Here is a 15,554-nt window from a genome sequence, read left to right on the forward strand (position 1 = left end):
ATGATGTACAGCATGTTGTGGAGGATCCATGTGGGTTGTTTTTCCAATCAGCTGCAGGGATACAGGAACTCCGGTGTTCTATAGGGATGAAATACACCTCCAAAAGGTCCTGAGAGACACCACAGCGACACATAAACTTCTGAGGGCAGAGACAGTGCCGCGTCAGCCACAGCTTTGGCATAAATAAAAAAGATTGGTGATGGGTGAAGAAAGTGAAGGTGGAAGCGGAGTTGACAGGGCCAGATGGAGATGTTCAAAGAGGAAAAGGGAGTAGGAGCAGCACAGGAGCACAACAAAGCGACAGGGGCAGGGGGAAAGGTTAGAGAGGCTGTGGGAGAAACCGGAGGAACTTAAAAGCAAAGGTGCAGGGAAAGATTCTGCAGTGAGGAGAGTTTGTTTTGAGCGGAAAATAAATGGATGTGAGTCAAGGTCAAGCACTGCAGACATAATAGGCTGGACTCGTTCCGCAGGAAGACAAGCGAGGGAAAAATAGACAGCGGGAGATCAGTCTGTTTGTGTGCGAGTTGAGTGAGTAGGTGGAGGGACCGTGTGTGTTGATTGTATGCAGCCCATTATGCCTTAATTGGAGTACATGTGTAATTACGGCTAACTCGAGGAGCGGGGATAGGAGCGCTTTCTGCGCAGTGATCAGATGCATTATGCCTAGAGGAGAGGCGAAAAACAAAAGTGCTTATCAACACATATTACATTCATGCAGCCACCCACACAGCAATCAACTGCGTTCCCTTTTAACAGATAACATCTTCTCCAGAAGGGCTGCAACCCCTCTCACTAGTGGTCAGATGAGGTTTTTACATGATTTTGTAGTAATAAGGCTTGTAAGTAGTTAAGTAGTTGCATCATTTATGTTTGAATAAGCTTTTCTTTTACCAGTTTCCTAAAAATAATAGAATACATGTGGCTTAACTTCTGTTTAAGTCACAAGAATCAGCATTAAATAAATGCCAAGTCTCATTTATTTTAATGCAAACCTATGCAGTCCATGTACGGCACAGTATGTGTCACCTGAAGAGATGCTTTGAATTGTCAGTCCAACACTGTCTATGCGTCAACACTGAGAGCTGAAAATGCATGCAGTATAATCATAGTTTAAGTGGATGGTCTATGTTGGCAGAGCCCATCTGGAGGCAAGTGCTGAGCGCTGGTCTCGTCTGCTGGGCCTCCTGGAGGAGCTGTGGAGGTGGATCTGCATGAAGGATGAGGAGCTGGCCAAGCAGATGCCCATCGGAGGCGACGTCCCCACCCTGCTGCAACAGCAGAACCACTGCACGGTGCGTACTGTCACCGCAGGCAATGTTCCGGCCACACTTTACATGATTTATCATACCTTGTCTCTCATTGTTTTCATCAAACTTTCAAAAAGTTGAGTTGTTTAATCTTTTACAAAGAAGTGCATGTTTCTTTTGGTTTTTTTAACCATGCTTTAAGGTATGTTCTCAAAATATTAAGCAGGTTGTCTACATTAAAAGTATTAAGGCCTTAAAGGCACTAGACTTCCTCAGGCCTGTATGGCCTGACATCTTCCTGACTTTTCTTGTAAGTTTGATCCTTATTTACAAATATTTCTGTACTGTCTCTAGCCCTATTTCTATTGAAATTAGTATAATGTTGTCCACTTCATGCTTGATGCGATGGTCTTAGTCTGCGAGGACTCCACAAGTCCAGAGGGTGGAGATTTGGATGCAGCTGAACTGGCTCGACACACTGGCTGCGTTAGTAGTACTTGAGTAGTGCGTCTCACCTATTTTTGCCATGACATGCGCACAGTTCTTGGCTTAGATAGACCTGAAAATGACCTGCAGATGGTCATATTGACATCATATCAGCATTTCACTACAGTTTAAATATCTGTATCTGTATAATGTGTCGCAGACATGCAGTAAATATACAGATGAAGAGCAGTTTTTTGGCACATCCTTAGTTACACAACCAGTCTCCCATGAAAAAAGCCTATATATACCGTATATAGACATTAACTATATGCTTCTTTAAGAAAAACAAAAAAGCCACAACATTGGTTTCAGCTTTTTGATACTCACTTAGGTGACAAAATAGCCTGCAATAGAACACATTCTACCTATACTCCCAAAATGAATAACATGCCCAAACATAGGCAGTATTTTATGGTGCTTTTGGAAGTGTTCATATACATTCTGTAACTGTTCAGCACATTAAGCGCAGTGGCTACAGTGTGTTGAGCTTCATTACAGATTGCAGCAGTCAAGCACACAGCGTGACATTCTCTCGATGGATAATCATCATCATCGTTCTTGTGGTCACTCAGCACTTGTATCAATGCTGACTTAAAGACCAATATCGAACTACTTCACAACCACTGCTGCTGTTTCTTGTATTTTATTCTTATAATTGTTATTTATCACCCTTACTTCACACTGTATCATTTATTCTAACAAGGAATCAATACTGTCATTGTGCCGACCCAGTCACACCTTTGTCATCACTGCCATTTGTCCCCCCGTGTTCCCCACTGTATTATTTATTGTAACTACTGGTTATTGTGATAGTGCATTGGCTTGTAATTGCTTTCAGATAGATGACTCACCCCGTGGCTACTGTTTACACCCAGTCCAGCAGTCTGCGTCGCTGCCGTTGATGTTGCTTTCGACATCATAATGCGTTTCTCCCCAGCCCGTTCACCACACTGTCATTTTGTTCCCCAAAACGCCTCGAGAGTAAACACGTGTGCTATCATGCGTGGGTGCAGGATCAGAGACACACAGTCTGTTGATCTCTCTCAGAGAGGCACACACCAACACACAAACACACCCAATTCATATGCCTTACTAGGCCTATGTACATTTAACAAATGCACAGTAATTTCTGTGTGTGTATCTACTTCAAAGATCTGTAAGGTTTCATTAGAGTTTATTATTGCGTGATTGTATATTACATTGCATTTTCTTATTACATTCTGGTACTAATCAAGACTTACCGAGCAATCATGCAAACAGAGATGCAATCATTTTCCAGCAAAAAGCTGAAATGATATATGTTCTCCATTACAGGGACGTGAATCAAATACACCTCAACACTAATACATGGAAGGAAGGCAGGTTTTGAGATGGGACGACAATCAAAATCTAAAAATTATGTGAAAGTAAAACCATAGTTTTTTAAATTAATTCTATGGTTCCTACAACTCTCCTCTACTCTGCCACAATCCCAATGTGCCAGAATTGCAAAGAGCCAATCACGTTCACTTCTTTGGCTGCTGGAAGAGTATAAAACTGTGACTTTCTGTTTCCATTCCTCTTTGAGACAACGCCTCTGACTTCCTGCATACAAATTCCAAGGCGATTACTATAAACGATAAACTATACGAATTCCAAACTCCATCCTAAAAAAGGAACAGGGAACTTTTGCTTTAGTCTAAAAAGAAAAGGGAAGGGCTCAGTGGGGCCTCTAATTTCAAAGCAAGAATATTGAGAGAGGCAGATAACTGATCTACTGTAGAGACGGCGTGGGGCTCTTTGCATTGGCAGACAATCAATTTCTTGGCCGCTGCAGTGCCTGCTAAGTATAGTCTTGTAATGATTTTAATGAAGAGTCATCATTCAACAGATTAAATAGAAGAATAGCTTCTCTTGAAATCATGGCTAAAAATGTTAAAAATGGAAGACCAGATCCACATTCTGTATCCAGGGAGAAGCAAACTTTTTCGCCTAATTGGAGCTGATCTGGCCCTCATTACGTGTATCATCTGTTGAGCAAAGAGATGTATGATTTAAGTGTTTTCATTTAAAGATCATTTTCTAATATTTAGAAGTATTCTGCCAATCTGTTCGCCAGTAATGGCCACTTAAGTTAAGGAGTCAGTGTCTGAGTTTCAGCTCCGTCTGCATCGTCGAGCCATGGGGACGATGAAAGCCTGTCCAGGTTAATCAGAACGTGTCCTCTGAGGTTTGAGATGATGTTCTCTGTGTCTGACAGACAACAGAGGCATGCTGCTACCCAGCAGATCAGACAAGGTCCATTAGATAAGGAATGGGACTGAGAGCACACAATAACCACAGGAGGATACAATCCCCCCTGCATCAATCCTCTTCCCCTAACCTTCTTTCAGCTCTTCCATCTCCTTTTCGTCTCTGTGGTGTCTGTCCTTCTGATGTCCCTCCCTCACCTTTGCGTCTTCTTTCTTTACCGTCTCTCTCCCTCTTTGCCGTCACACAATATTTCTCACTCTATCTTCTCTCCATTCCCTTTTTCCATCCCTGCGTCTTCAGCTTCATGACGTCGAAACTGGAAATAAAGGAACCGAGGAGTTGAAGGCTCACTTTTCATTTTGACTATGTTATATTTTTTCCCTTCACTTCCTTCTCCTCTGTATTCTTAATAGATTGGCCTGGAGGTCTTGCCGACCCTGAGAGGGATGAGGGGGCTGAGCAGTACAAAAAGCTGGGGCTTTGAACACGTCATGCTCTTTTACTTGCTTACATCGACACACACTCACGCACACACACATACATTTCAGTCACGAAGTGTTAACACACAGACACCAGCTGCTCTGCGAGCATGATGGAGGAAATGTGTATAGATATATGGAAATTGGTGTATATGAGGTAGGGAGGGCTTAGAAAGGGCTAAGTGGAAAAAACCTGACTTCTTACGCTCTTTCTTTTTTCTGTGAGACTTGAAGAGATAAAAGAGGAAGGCTAAGCCACTGAGCACAACAGAGAGCAATTGATATTGCTGTTATTAAAGAATCTGAAGAAAGAAAAATATGAGGGAGCGGTGGTCCGAACAGAGGAGAGAGCGATGGACACGAAATGGTAAACGGAAGCAAAATTAGATGAAGAGAAAGGGAGAACAAAGAGGAAGAAAAGAGGCTTATATGTGAAAAGACACATTTTCACCTGTTTGTTTTCCCAGATATTCACTTTTTTGCATTAGATTAGGGAGGGGAAAGGCATCGTCCTGTCTGGCTTGAGTGAGTTCTGCTCCCTCCCCTCTGTATTGATCTGTGTCTGTGTTTTTCCCTGCTAAAATGGCCCTAATAGTATTTATTAATCGCACATTCAATTACCCAATAAAAGGCCTTTGTCAGCATCCAGCTGATTAAACTCATCAGTCTGCTCTATTAAATTAACAGCTTTTAGATCAAGGAGTGGGAACAGGGGAGCAGGCGCTTCTAGGCATTTTTAACAGCTCCTATCTTTTAGCAACAGTTGGCTCTTTGCCTCCATTCTCAGGACAGTCCGGTCTGCTCCTTTCCACAGTCTCCTCTAGATGTTTCAGAATTAAATAAATATGAAGATAAACAGACAAAGTGTGGTTCTGTTTAAATTTTAATGTATTTAACTTGGCAGTTAATTTAGGGCCCGATATGCTTAAACAGCATACAATTACCCTGTCTAAAGCGTGGAGAGTCTAATAATCCGCTACAGAAGCAATCTTAATCATTGTGCCTGCATGATTGATTAGCACAATTTGCACCTGAATGGACAGGCCGTAAAGGAGAATCAAATAGATTAAATTGCTGTGCTGGACTCCACCTTATCTCTCAGGAAGGGAAGGACTCACAATCTCCTTCGCTTTAAATAACTTTAATTGTTTTTGTCTGCTCGCTTTCGCTTTTGTTAGCAGCCGTTTTGTGATGTCATAGTCAATGGTTTTAATTGATTACTCATTTCAGTCATTTTTCAAGCAAAATGTCAAACATTCGCTCGCTCAGTTTAATGGTTGATCGTTAAGGAAGAGTCATTAGGTATCAGACTGTCGGCTGGGCAAAAGGAGCAGTTGTAAGTGGTCCCTTTGGACTCCTGGAGATTGTTGTTTCACTCAATTTGGACATTTGGACATTGGATTAGAGGTAAAACATCTTCAAGAAACTAAAACAAGTCCAGCTGCCTACGATATAGCACTTAGTATTAGCATTACCTGGATGACTGAGAACCTTCATCAACTATATCCCTTTTAGTGTAAAATGTTGACGCTACACCTCAACAATATAAATCACAAAAATGCAACATAAAGCTACTCAGTATTATTTGTATTCCTAAATGGCTAAAATAGCTACATGTTGTGGCTTTTAATGTTGAACGCTACTGATAAATATCATCCGACTCTGATCTGATCCGTTCCAATCGGCTGCACGGAACGTTTTCTTTGTTGGTGTCTTTTTCAGCTCATTGTTTTGGTTCTTCATCCTGCAACTTTACCGATTTTGTCCAATCTCACTTTGTTCGCTTTCATCGTTTCCAGCTGTCAAAACCGACTGCATATTACCAGCCCAGCACCCAAGAACAGACAGACACATAGTGGAGCATAAGCGACTACAGGGCCTATATGTGCGTCAGGTATTTGTGTGGGCCAAAAAAACGAGCTGAAAGAGAGTGTGTATTGGACTGTCAGTACATTTATCAAGTGGACAAAAACATGTCTCTAAATGAATGCTGATTTTGCTACAATAAGCAGCTTTGAGCTATCGAGTTATCTAGGGCAGGATAATATGTCAGTGTCGTTGTCTGTAGCTTGTTTCCACTTCAGTGACATCACTAAATGCAGGTTTAAGAACCGCCAATGATGACATGAATGAATAATTGTAGTAGTAGCAGTGATCAGTGATCATCAAACGGGAAAAAAATACTATGAATTTATGTTTCGAATTTGCAAGGAGCTTCAGAAAATGTCAACTCAGCGATGTAAAATCCATGCAATCCATTGTTGTAGCAGTAACACAGCATTGTGAAATATGTATCTATATACATATTTTTTTAATATCCATACATATTTAAATAAAACAATAAAATAACTATGCTGTCTCAGCAACTGTCACAGAAGGAACATATGCATGTATTATTATTAAAGTGCACATTGTTGTTCTGGTAGCTGAGAAGCATTCATAGCGTTAATAATGACAAATGTGGGCAGTGGATATTTTACTTATTTAAAAATGGCCAAGCATGGAAGGAGCAGATTAGGAAGGCATATCAGAGAGTATGGTTTCAAACAACACACACTTATCAGGAGCTTTTTTAGCTATTCAAGAAAGCAGTGGATGTTAAGGGCCAGGGAGCAATTAATTGTATAATTTGACATGAGGAGTTCAAAGATTTGTTGTCACCACAAACACCTAAAAATACTCCTATTACTTATTTTTATCCGCTGGAGGGAAAAGTCAACAGTTTCTTGACAATTTGCGATTTCCTCGTGCATGTGAGTGAGCCCCTTTTGTGAAGGCTCCTTGGGTCCCTGTCAGGTGCTTTTCTGATGTGGAGAGCTGCTTTATTGTAGTGGTCCTATCAGGAGGGTTATTTTTTTTTTTTCCGGGAAGAAGATGAGGGGGCTCGGTAATATTGTGGAGAGGCTGAGATAGCAGGGTTTTGAGAGCGGGAAGAGGGATGTTTGGCAGTGCTCCGAAAGTAGCTGTGTTGTGATGCTATCTTATCGCCACCACAGCACTGGGCACACGGTGATAAGAGTGCTGCTGCGGCCACACACACATACACGCACACACACCCACACAGGCCTGGACACAAACAACCAGACGCCGACACAAAACCAAGGTCACGCATACCTACAAGATAGATGTCGGAAGTATTGCAGGACTGACAAGCGGCCGTCCTTTCTTCCTCCGGCCCTCACAAATCACACGAGTCCAGACTGTATTCTAATGTGCGAGCACTAAAAACTGTTAAAAAGAAGAGCAAAGCGAGGACCTGCCTGCTTTTATCTTTGACATAGACAGTCATGTCTTATCACTCATAGGCCAGCTGGGATTTGCGAGAGGGGGAAAAAAAAAAGCTTTTTTCTCAACCTGAAAGCCGTACATGTGTTTGATATTTACCTCTCATGCTCTGTCTGCAAAGTGTGTCCCTGTGTGACACTCTGATAATGTGAGCGCATTGAAGTTTTCATATAGGAAAAAAGTGTGAGTGTTGGGGAAAGGTCTTTGGTGTGTCATCTGTCTGAGCTGCAAGGATGCCCAGTGGCTGGATGACAGACAAGAGAGGTTGTTTTTAACTGAGGGAATTACTTGGCACTACTTGTGATGCCATTGTTACAACCTTGTGTGTCTTTGGAGCCAGTTAACAATGAAGGACGGCGTTTGGGGGAACACTGCCATCACACGCTTCAAGATTTATTGTCATAAACAAGTAATACAGCTACATTAAGCAAGACGCTTTATATTAATATTGAGATTCAGTGTCCATTCCTGACCTTGAAATCACTTGACAAAATAATCACAAAGTCCATTTAGTAGCTCTTCCTGAGCTTTGCATGATCCTAATCAGCAGTTTGCCACGTCGTCATGCATTTGCACAGTCAGTGTTTACATCACCATTTTTCCGAGCACTTTAAGGATTCACACGTGCCTGAAAGTTGTTCTCGGAAGCAATTAATAAAGATATTTTGTAAAATCAACACACCAGTAAGTCCCGATATGCAAATATATGCAAAACACCCACGGCATAATCAAACTAATTCCCGAAGCAGTGAACTGTGTTCTACTTTTAAGCATTACATAAAACCAAACTCTTCATGTGTAAAACAAAAAAACTTCAATTAACAGTTCTGTTCGATCTTTCATTACAGCTTGTGTGGAGTCATTCAGTTGAAGGAAACATATTAGTAAAATAATGTCATGATAAGATCATATCAAACGTTGAAAGCTGTTAAATTATCATTTTAGTGGTGAGCTGGTGGGGATATTTCCTGGCTTAAACAACTGAAATGATTATTCAATAGATTTAGCTGAGAGGGAACTAATAGTTAGATTGAACCTTGGATGAGAGAGAATTATCAACCAGGCAGATACAGCATTTAGAAAATATGTTTTCTTCTGTATATAATCTATAAATCACCAGTAATAAATACAAAACTGGGCCAAAATAGATGCACATGTATCCGTTCGAGTATCAATCACAGTGCAGGTCAGATGAAATTTGTTGTGGTACCAGTCTGCTCGATTCTGATTGGTTTTATCCATTGTAAGTTAGAAAATGGATAACAGAGCCAGGGGGCAATATTCCAATATTCTCTGAGAATAGAGTGGATTTATCAGAAAATAATTCTAATATGCGCTGAGACGATGAAGTCATAAAATTTGCAAGATGAAACTAAAAAGAAACAGACTTGGATATTCTCAGAGAACAATATGGCACATATATGAGAAAAACCCAACAGAGCTTGAGAGAAGAAATTGAATATTCTTTGAGAATATAAAGCCAGAAATTTTCAGGGGAAAAAAGCACTGAAAATTTGTTTGGTTTTATTTTGGTCAAGGAGCAACATTCTTCACTTGAAGTTGGATCGACCTCATCACACCGCTGCTGTCACAGATCAGAAATCAGCAGATGGCAGCTGCTGTGACTGTGATGTGTGTATAACTTTAACAAAGTAGTCTTAACTCAAGCTCCACTTTTTGCTTTACCTTGGCGTCATCATAAGATATAACCTTCTCACTTTTTAAGGGAAGTTAGCATATTTTCATACATCTAAAACATTGATCTGCATGGTTACTGCAGCATGCAGGCTGGTTTGATGTTGTTGTAAATACTAGTTCCTGTTGCACCTTGTTGTTATCAGGCATCCCTGATTTATCCAAACAGGGATTTTTGCATCAGCATGTTACTTGTCCTCACGCTGAGCTGCTATCTGTGATTTGCAGGCAGGGATTTTTTTTAAAGTTGTACTAAAACGTATATCAGAACATTTCACTTGCTAAACTCTAAGCCACATGCGAAGAATATCTGCGAATAAATGACATCCTCACACTTAGTTCAATCCCTTCTTAAGCCTCATTTAAGCTGCCACCAAATCTGAGTGCAAAACAAACAAACAAAAAAAAATTAACAAGCAAGAAGTTGTTTTCTAGTGGTAGTTGTCTGCACAACTCCCCACTCACCCCCTTTTTCCTTACTTTGGTCCCCATACGCACCTCTTTTTCCTCTTCATCAATCACCCCTCATTTAGTTTCTATCTCTCAAGGTCCCCTCTCTGTGCTACCTGCCTATTATGTTTCCTCCATGTGAGCTGGGAGGAAATCATTGGAACGGAGCGAGCCATTTATTAGCGGTGGTGATTTAATTTGTGTTCAGCAGGATGCTCCATTTCAGTGCGAAGTTGCGTTTGTCCACAGGAGGCTGTGTGAAATTGTCATTGCAGCGGGCTGAACTAAACTTTTACAAAAAAAAACTTGCTTCCTGAAATGAGCTTTTCTTTTCTTTTTTTTTTCTTTCGAACTAGAACAAGAAAAAGAGTGCGTACATCTCAAGGCTTTCCATCCTCCTACCCTGCCTCTCTTTTCCCACTCTCTTCTTATCTCTTCAGATGGTGCTGTGTATACGCTTCCCCTGAACCCAGCATGTTGTCATCTGCCACTCAGCCGGCGTTGTTGGCGCGGAGGAAAAAACAGAATTTTTGGCATCTTATTTTTCGCTGCGCTCATCTGTTTGATAAGTCTGATGAGTGTGAGACGATATCAAAGCAAGTCGTCCCGTCTAATCAACTTGCCTCACAGCATCTTAAACTACATCGCCTCCTCACAAAGCAATCACACACTCCGATAGGCAACGGAGTCCCCTGGGGTCACACTTACACTAAAACAAGCATAATTATACCGTTACATGCCATGCTCGCTCCCTCTTCCCACTTTTTATCGCCCGCTCTGGGCTGTGGTGTGAGGTTAAGAAAGGTGTCCATCAAATCGGCTCGTGAACTTTTACCATCTGGTCTCCAGCTCCTCAGGGTGTGCGTGGATGCCTACGAGCTTGTGTGTGTTTGGAGAGAAGATGGGCAGGATATGTGGTATTGCATTCCGGCTCTGTAATGACAATTCCTGCAGGGTTACGGTGCCCAGACACTCACTTAATTCCGCGGATCACTCAGCTAATTTCACGGCGACCCGAAGGAAATGCCCAGTTTGACCCGTGTGCGCTCGCTTTCAATCGCTGCTCTGCTTTCAGAGCTCTCCCTCCCGCTGATGATCCAAACATAACCCCTCTCTCTCCCCGACCTCTCGCTTGCTTTTCCCTTATAATAAGATGGGAGTGGGCAGAGAAAAGCATTCTGTGATGCAGTGCAAACCCTAATTAGCCGTCCAGAACGTTGTTTATCTCGTCCATAAGCTGAACTTGAACATCTGCTCTTGTTCTTTAGTTGTATATGTGCGTGTGTGAGTTAATCATAAGCACCTATTTTGTAATTTGTTGAAAGTCAGAGCTGATTTAAGCAGAACTGGTTGATTAGCTGGTTGTCTCTGTGGGGCGAACAGCAATCTGGATACATCACCTAGTTTACATACAGTACAGCAGGTTCATTTTGAGTTCATTGGTGCAGACTAGATTAGGAGAGTTGGAAACCATGCACATACCTGCAGAGGAAATGCATTAATTACCCCCTTTTGAAATTTTCTGTTAAAATGAAGCTCTGCTTAAAAATGTGTATCTCTTCTCATATACATCTTTTAGGATCCTCACAGAGTTCAACTGGTTTTAAACTGGTTTCTAGCCAGCAATTTATGCAGTCATCTATTCAAGACTGAAGGCCCTCTAACCTGCTTTGTTTTGCGTATCTCCTGCAGACGCTCCGGTCAGAACTGAAGGAACGTGAGCACTTGGTGGTCACCACTTTGGATCAAGCCCGTATGTTTCTAGCTGACCAGCCCATCGAGGGTCCCGGAGAGCCACGCAAGAACCTGCAGCCAAAGACTGGTACGTTAACATTCAACCTGTACATATATTGAAGTTAATGTCTGGGGGAGGAAAAGAAAATAATTGCATTGGAGAGCAGCTCGGCTGTCAACACACTGTGCGTTTACAGCAGGACTAGATACCTGTGCCAAAGATTGGGCCTGTTCAGTCCTTTGAGAACTGCTTCATGGCACATAGGGCAGAAAGAGTTTCACCTTCCAGGTTTCATTCATGGATTCCTTCAAGGAACCTAAACAAGAAGGAAGGGTCATTAAGTCACTGAATCTTCCTTTGGTGGCAGACTGTGGTGACATCGCCATTGATGTCTATGGTAGCCGCATTGGAGAAACACATGGAGTTGTAATGACCCTTCCTTCTCTTTTTGGCTCTTTTGCTTCCATGCGCAGTAGTGCTTCTGCTCTTGAACTTGCCCGAGAGTTCCTGCTCAGCTCATCGGCTTTATATCATGATGATGTCCTGATTTAGCTCTTCTCAGCTCGAGGAAAGTTTTACAAATATAACAACCTCCATGAATCAAAGATTCATCACAGAAAGAGTCATAATTGATTTAAGTGATCTTGTCAACAGTTTTAATGATGTCTCTTTTACACTGGTGGTCTATGGGAAAAGTTCGCTTTGGGATGCAGGTGATTTTTCTGCTGTAGTACCTTGAGTGGCTACTGGGCAGAATTGGAAGCAAGGCTGACAGGCGCAGTTGTATCCACTTCTAAATAATAATCTTATGGCCCCAACTCCTTATTTTATATTATATATTATATAATTTTATATAACATTATATAATGTTACTACAATTGTCATTGTAGAATCATTTCAAGTTGTTTTTACTATGTAATACAGCCGTTTCTAAGTAAGTCTAAAGTCTCATCTTTCAATAGTACAGTAAGTCTTTCAGTATTAATTGGCCCCTGAGAAAACGGAAGCATGACTGAATAGTTACAGTGATACCAATAGACTACTTTTTTGTGTGGGGTATTTTTTTTTACCTTTATTGGAGAAGATACAGTGGTGCGCTTACAGGAAATGAAGGGAGAGAAAGTGGGGGGATGACATGGACCAAAGGCCCTTGGCTGTACTTAAACCAGGGGGGTGTTTGGATTACATGTTAAGTGTCTTTCACCCCTCGGCCACCAGAATGCCTGCGTAGACCCCTTTTAAAACAGCCTTGGGTATCAAATCAGCAAGGTGTCTCATTCAGTTCATTGTGCACCAAAAAGCACTCAGACATTCACAGCAAGCCTGTCTGGTTTTCTTTAAACCGAACATAAAGACTTACGTGGCCCGGTTTTGAGGTTAAGCACCCTTGAAACATAATTCACTCAAATCTGAGCCAATGATAATGGCGATATCTAACAGAGCGCCCAAGAATTAAATATGCACTGACTCATTCAGCATTCCCTCTCAGTCTCCGTTGGATGCGGCACGGAAGTCTTGGTTAAGTCAGCACATTTCGCTTCAAACCAAAAACCCTACTGTGTAAATAATTAAACCAACCCAAGGGGCTGTGTTAGGGGTGTGGCAGGACTTCAGAGCGCATTCCGATAGGCTTGTTGCCTGTGATCTCTGATACGGATATCAAAGCGTCGCCTCATTGTATAAATAGATAAAAAGCTGATTTAAGATCAGAGGCTGCGCTTGTTGTTTAATCAGAGGAGATGGGATTTCTCAATGTGACACTGAAGTAAAGTCTTAACAACTTCAATTGTCTGACATTCTCTCTCTCGCTAGCTTTGTTTTGTCTTCGCCATTTGATTGACTTTTATTGATTTGTCTGTACTCTACATTCTTCATTGCAAAAGACAGAGACTGTCACATGGTGTGCGTGTCTGCATGAGACACTAGCTGCCGCACAGTACGTCTCAAAGATGTGCGACTTGTGTGTGTGCATGTGAAGGAGGGGAAAAAGAGCGATTGCACAGCGCCAACAGGTGAAGATGGTAATCCACTCACTGCTCAGGAGACGAGGCCTTGGAACTCATAAAAAGCTGCTCATCGTTCTTTATAGTTAAAATGAGCATTTGGGGAGCAGTTACCTCCTCTGAACATTTCTTCTCCATATCCTCTGAGGTGTCACATCTCATCCTCTCCTTTTGCCTCTCCTGCCCTCCCTCATTCTCTGGATCCTCTGTCTGTCTCGCCCTTTTTTTTCCACACATTAACTGCATTTCCTTCCACCCTCCCCTAATTGAGATCCCCTTTTTCTTGTTTTATTACCTTCTGCTCGTCTCTCGTCTCTCCTCATCTTGAGCTGAGCTCGTTTGCCAAAGGACACACAGATAATTGAGAGTGCAGGAAGAGGGAAAATGCCCAAGAAAAGGCTTATTCAGGGTGTAACATTAATGATACAAAACAACGTTTAGAGTGATAAATATTTATGCAGATCAAGTCAGAATAACCTTCTATGAATTCGTCTTTTTGAGCCTTTGGTCTGTACTATTTTACGGGAGATGTGATACATTGTAATAGAATTGAATTAAAATGACAGCATTCCATTAATTAGGACTCCCATATCATGAAAAAGTTAAAATCTTACATGAAATTATCTGGAAGATCACTCTCCCTTTGAATTTGAAATGAACATGAATGTCGTTACTATTGAAGAAGTTGTGCTTTCTGAAATGAATTGAGCCAGTCGGGTGCAAAGAGTTGAATAGTTTGCATATCAAAGATTTGATTGTTGGTGAAAGATATCACTGCTAATACCACGTAGCTGCATAGAAACTAGAAACTAAAGAATATCAAAGCTCATGAAAAGCGTCTTTGTCAGCAAAAGAACTTCTATACCCACCTGTCTTTTCACCTGCCTTCCCCCAGACCTCACCCCAGAGGAGAAGGCCCGAGGTCTGGCCCGGGCCATCCGCAAGCAGACGGGCGAGGTGATGGAGCGGTGGGAGCGCCTGAAAGGTCACATGGGCGGCTGGCAGAGTCAGGTGGAGCGAGCCTTGGAGCGCCTCCAGGAGCTGCAGAGCTCAATGGACCAGCTCGACCTTCGGCTGACTCAGGCAGAGGAGGCCAAAGCCACCTGGCAGCCGGTGGGAGATCTGCTGATCGACTCTCTGCAGGACCACATCGACAAGACCATGGTGAGTCACAGAGACGGCACACGCACATTAGTCATTAAGACATCAAGTCAAGGAGCGAGGCACCCCACCTGTGTGCACATCAGTTAAACATGCAGACCTGAGGCAGGATCTTGAAACACTGACTGTGAATTGTCTGTCTACTTTGCATATCACCCATTGAGCAGTAAAGTTGGCACTGCCGTTTGTCATTAGAGATAGTAAAAGCAGCCAAAACACATCCATGAAATAAGTGCATGCAATGTTGTGACCGAAACTTGGCTGTGAATTCTCGCACACTCTCCACATTCTCCTCTCCCTCTGATTTGATCATGTGCCGACTTTAATGATTCTGTCCGGTCTGTTTGCAAATGCTACTCGTCAAAATTTGAGGACGCCTTTTTGTTCCCGGCCAAGAAACAAGCAACACATTTAGTACGAGAGCAGATAAAATGACAGCACTTCCTAATAAACAGTAAACAATCAATGAAAAAGTGACAGAGGAGAAATAGAGGACGGAGAGAAGAGAAACGGCGGCTCCTTCGCTGTTGCATTCGTTTGGCTGTCTGTTACACCAGCTCACATCTCTATGATTGCCTCCCTGTGGTACGAACAGTCTGGCCAATTATGGCTCTTAATATCCACATCTTGTAGGCATCCACTTTGAATAAAACTTTCAATTAATTAACCGTGGAAACACTCCTCTCCAGTACGTGACACACACAAAGAAAGCAGGCATTAAGTTTATATTGAAAGCCGCGGTAGCGACTCTAAATAGAAATAACAGCAAAGGAAAACTCAA

At 42.1% G+C, this 15,554-nt stretch overlaps 1 protein-coding gene across 10 annotated transcripts in view; it reads left to right on the top strand.

The window, feature by feature from the left end:
• Positions 1-15,554, top strand: part of utrn (utrophin) — a 193,325-nt gene that overhangs the window by 114,851 nt on the left and 62,920 nt on the right. For all 10 annotated transcript variants that reach the window (XR_003982296.1, XM_030404293.1, XM_030404286.1 and 7 more), the window contains 3 exons: positions 1,136-1,292; positions 11,567-11,696; positions 14,508-14,776. Coding sequence is in view for 9 of the 10 variants with exons in the window: in XM_030404293.1 (XP_030260153.1) it covers positions 1,136-1,292; positions 11,567-11,696; positions 14,508-14,776 (556 nt within the window). In the remaining variant the exon portion in view is untranslated. The remainder of the gene's footprint in view (positions 1-1,135; positions 1,293-11,566; positions 11,697-14,507; positions 14,777-15,554) is intronic.

Source organism: Sparus aurata, chromosome 22 (assembly GCF_900880675.1).
Source record: "Sparus aurata chromosome 22, fSpaAur1.1, whole genome shotgun sequence".
NCBI lineage: Eukaryota > Metazoa > Chordata > Actinopteri > Spariformes > Sparidae > Sparus > Sparus aurata.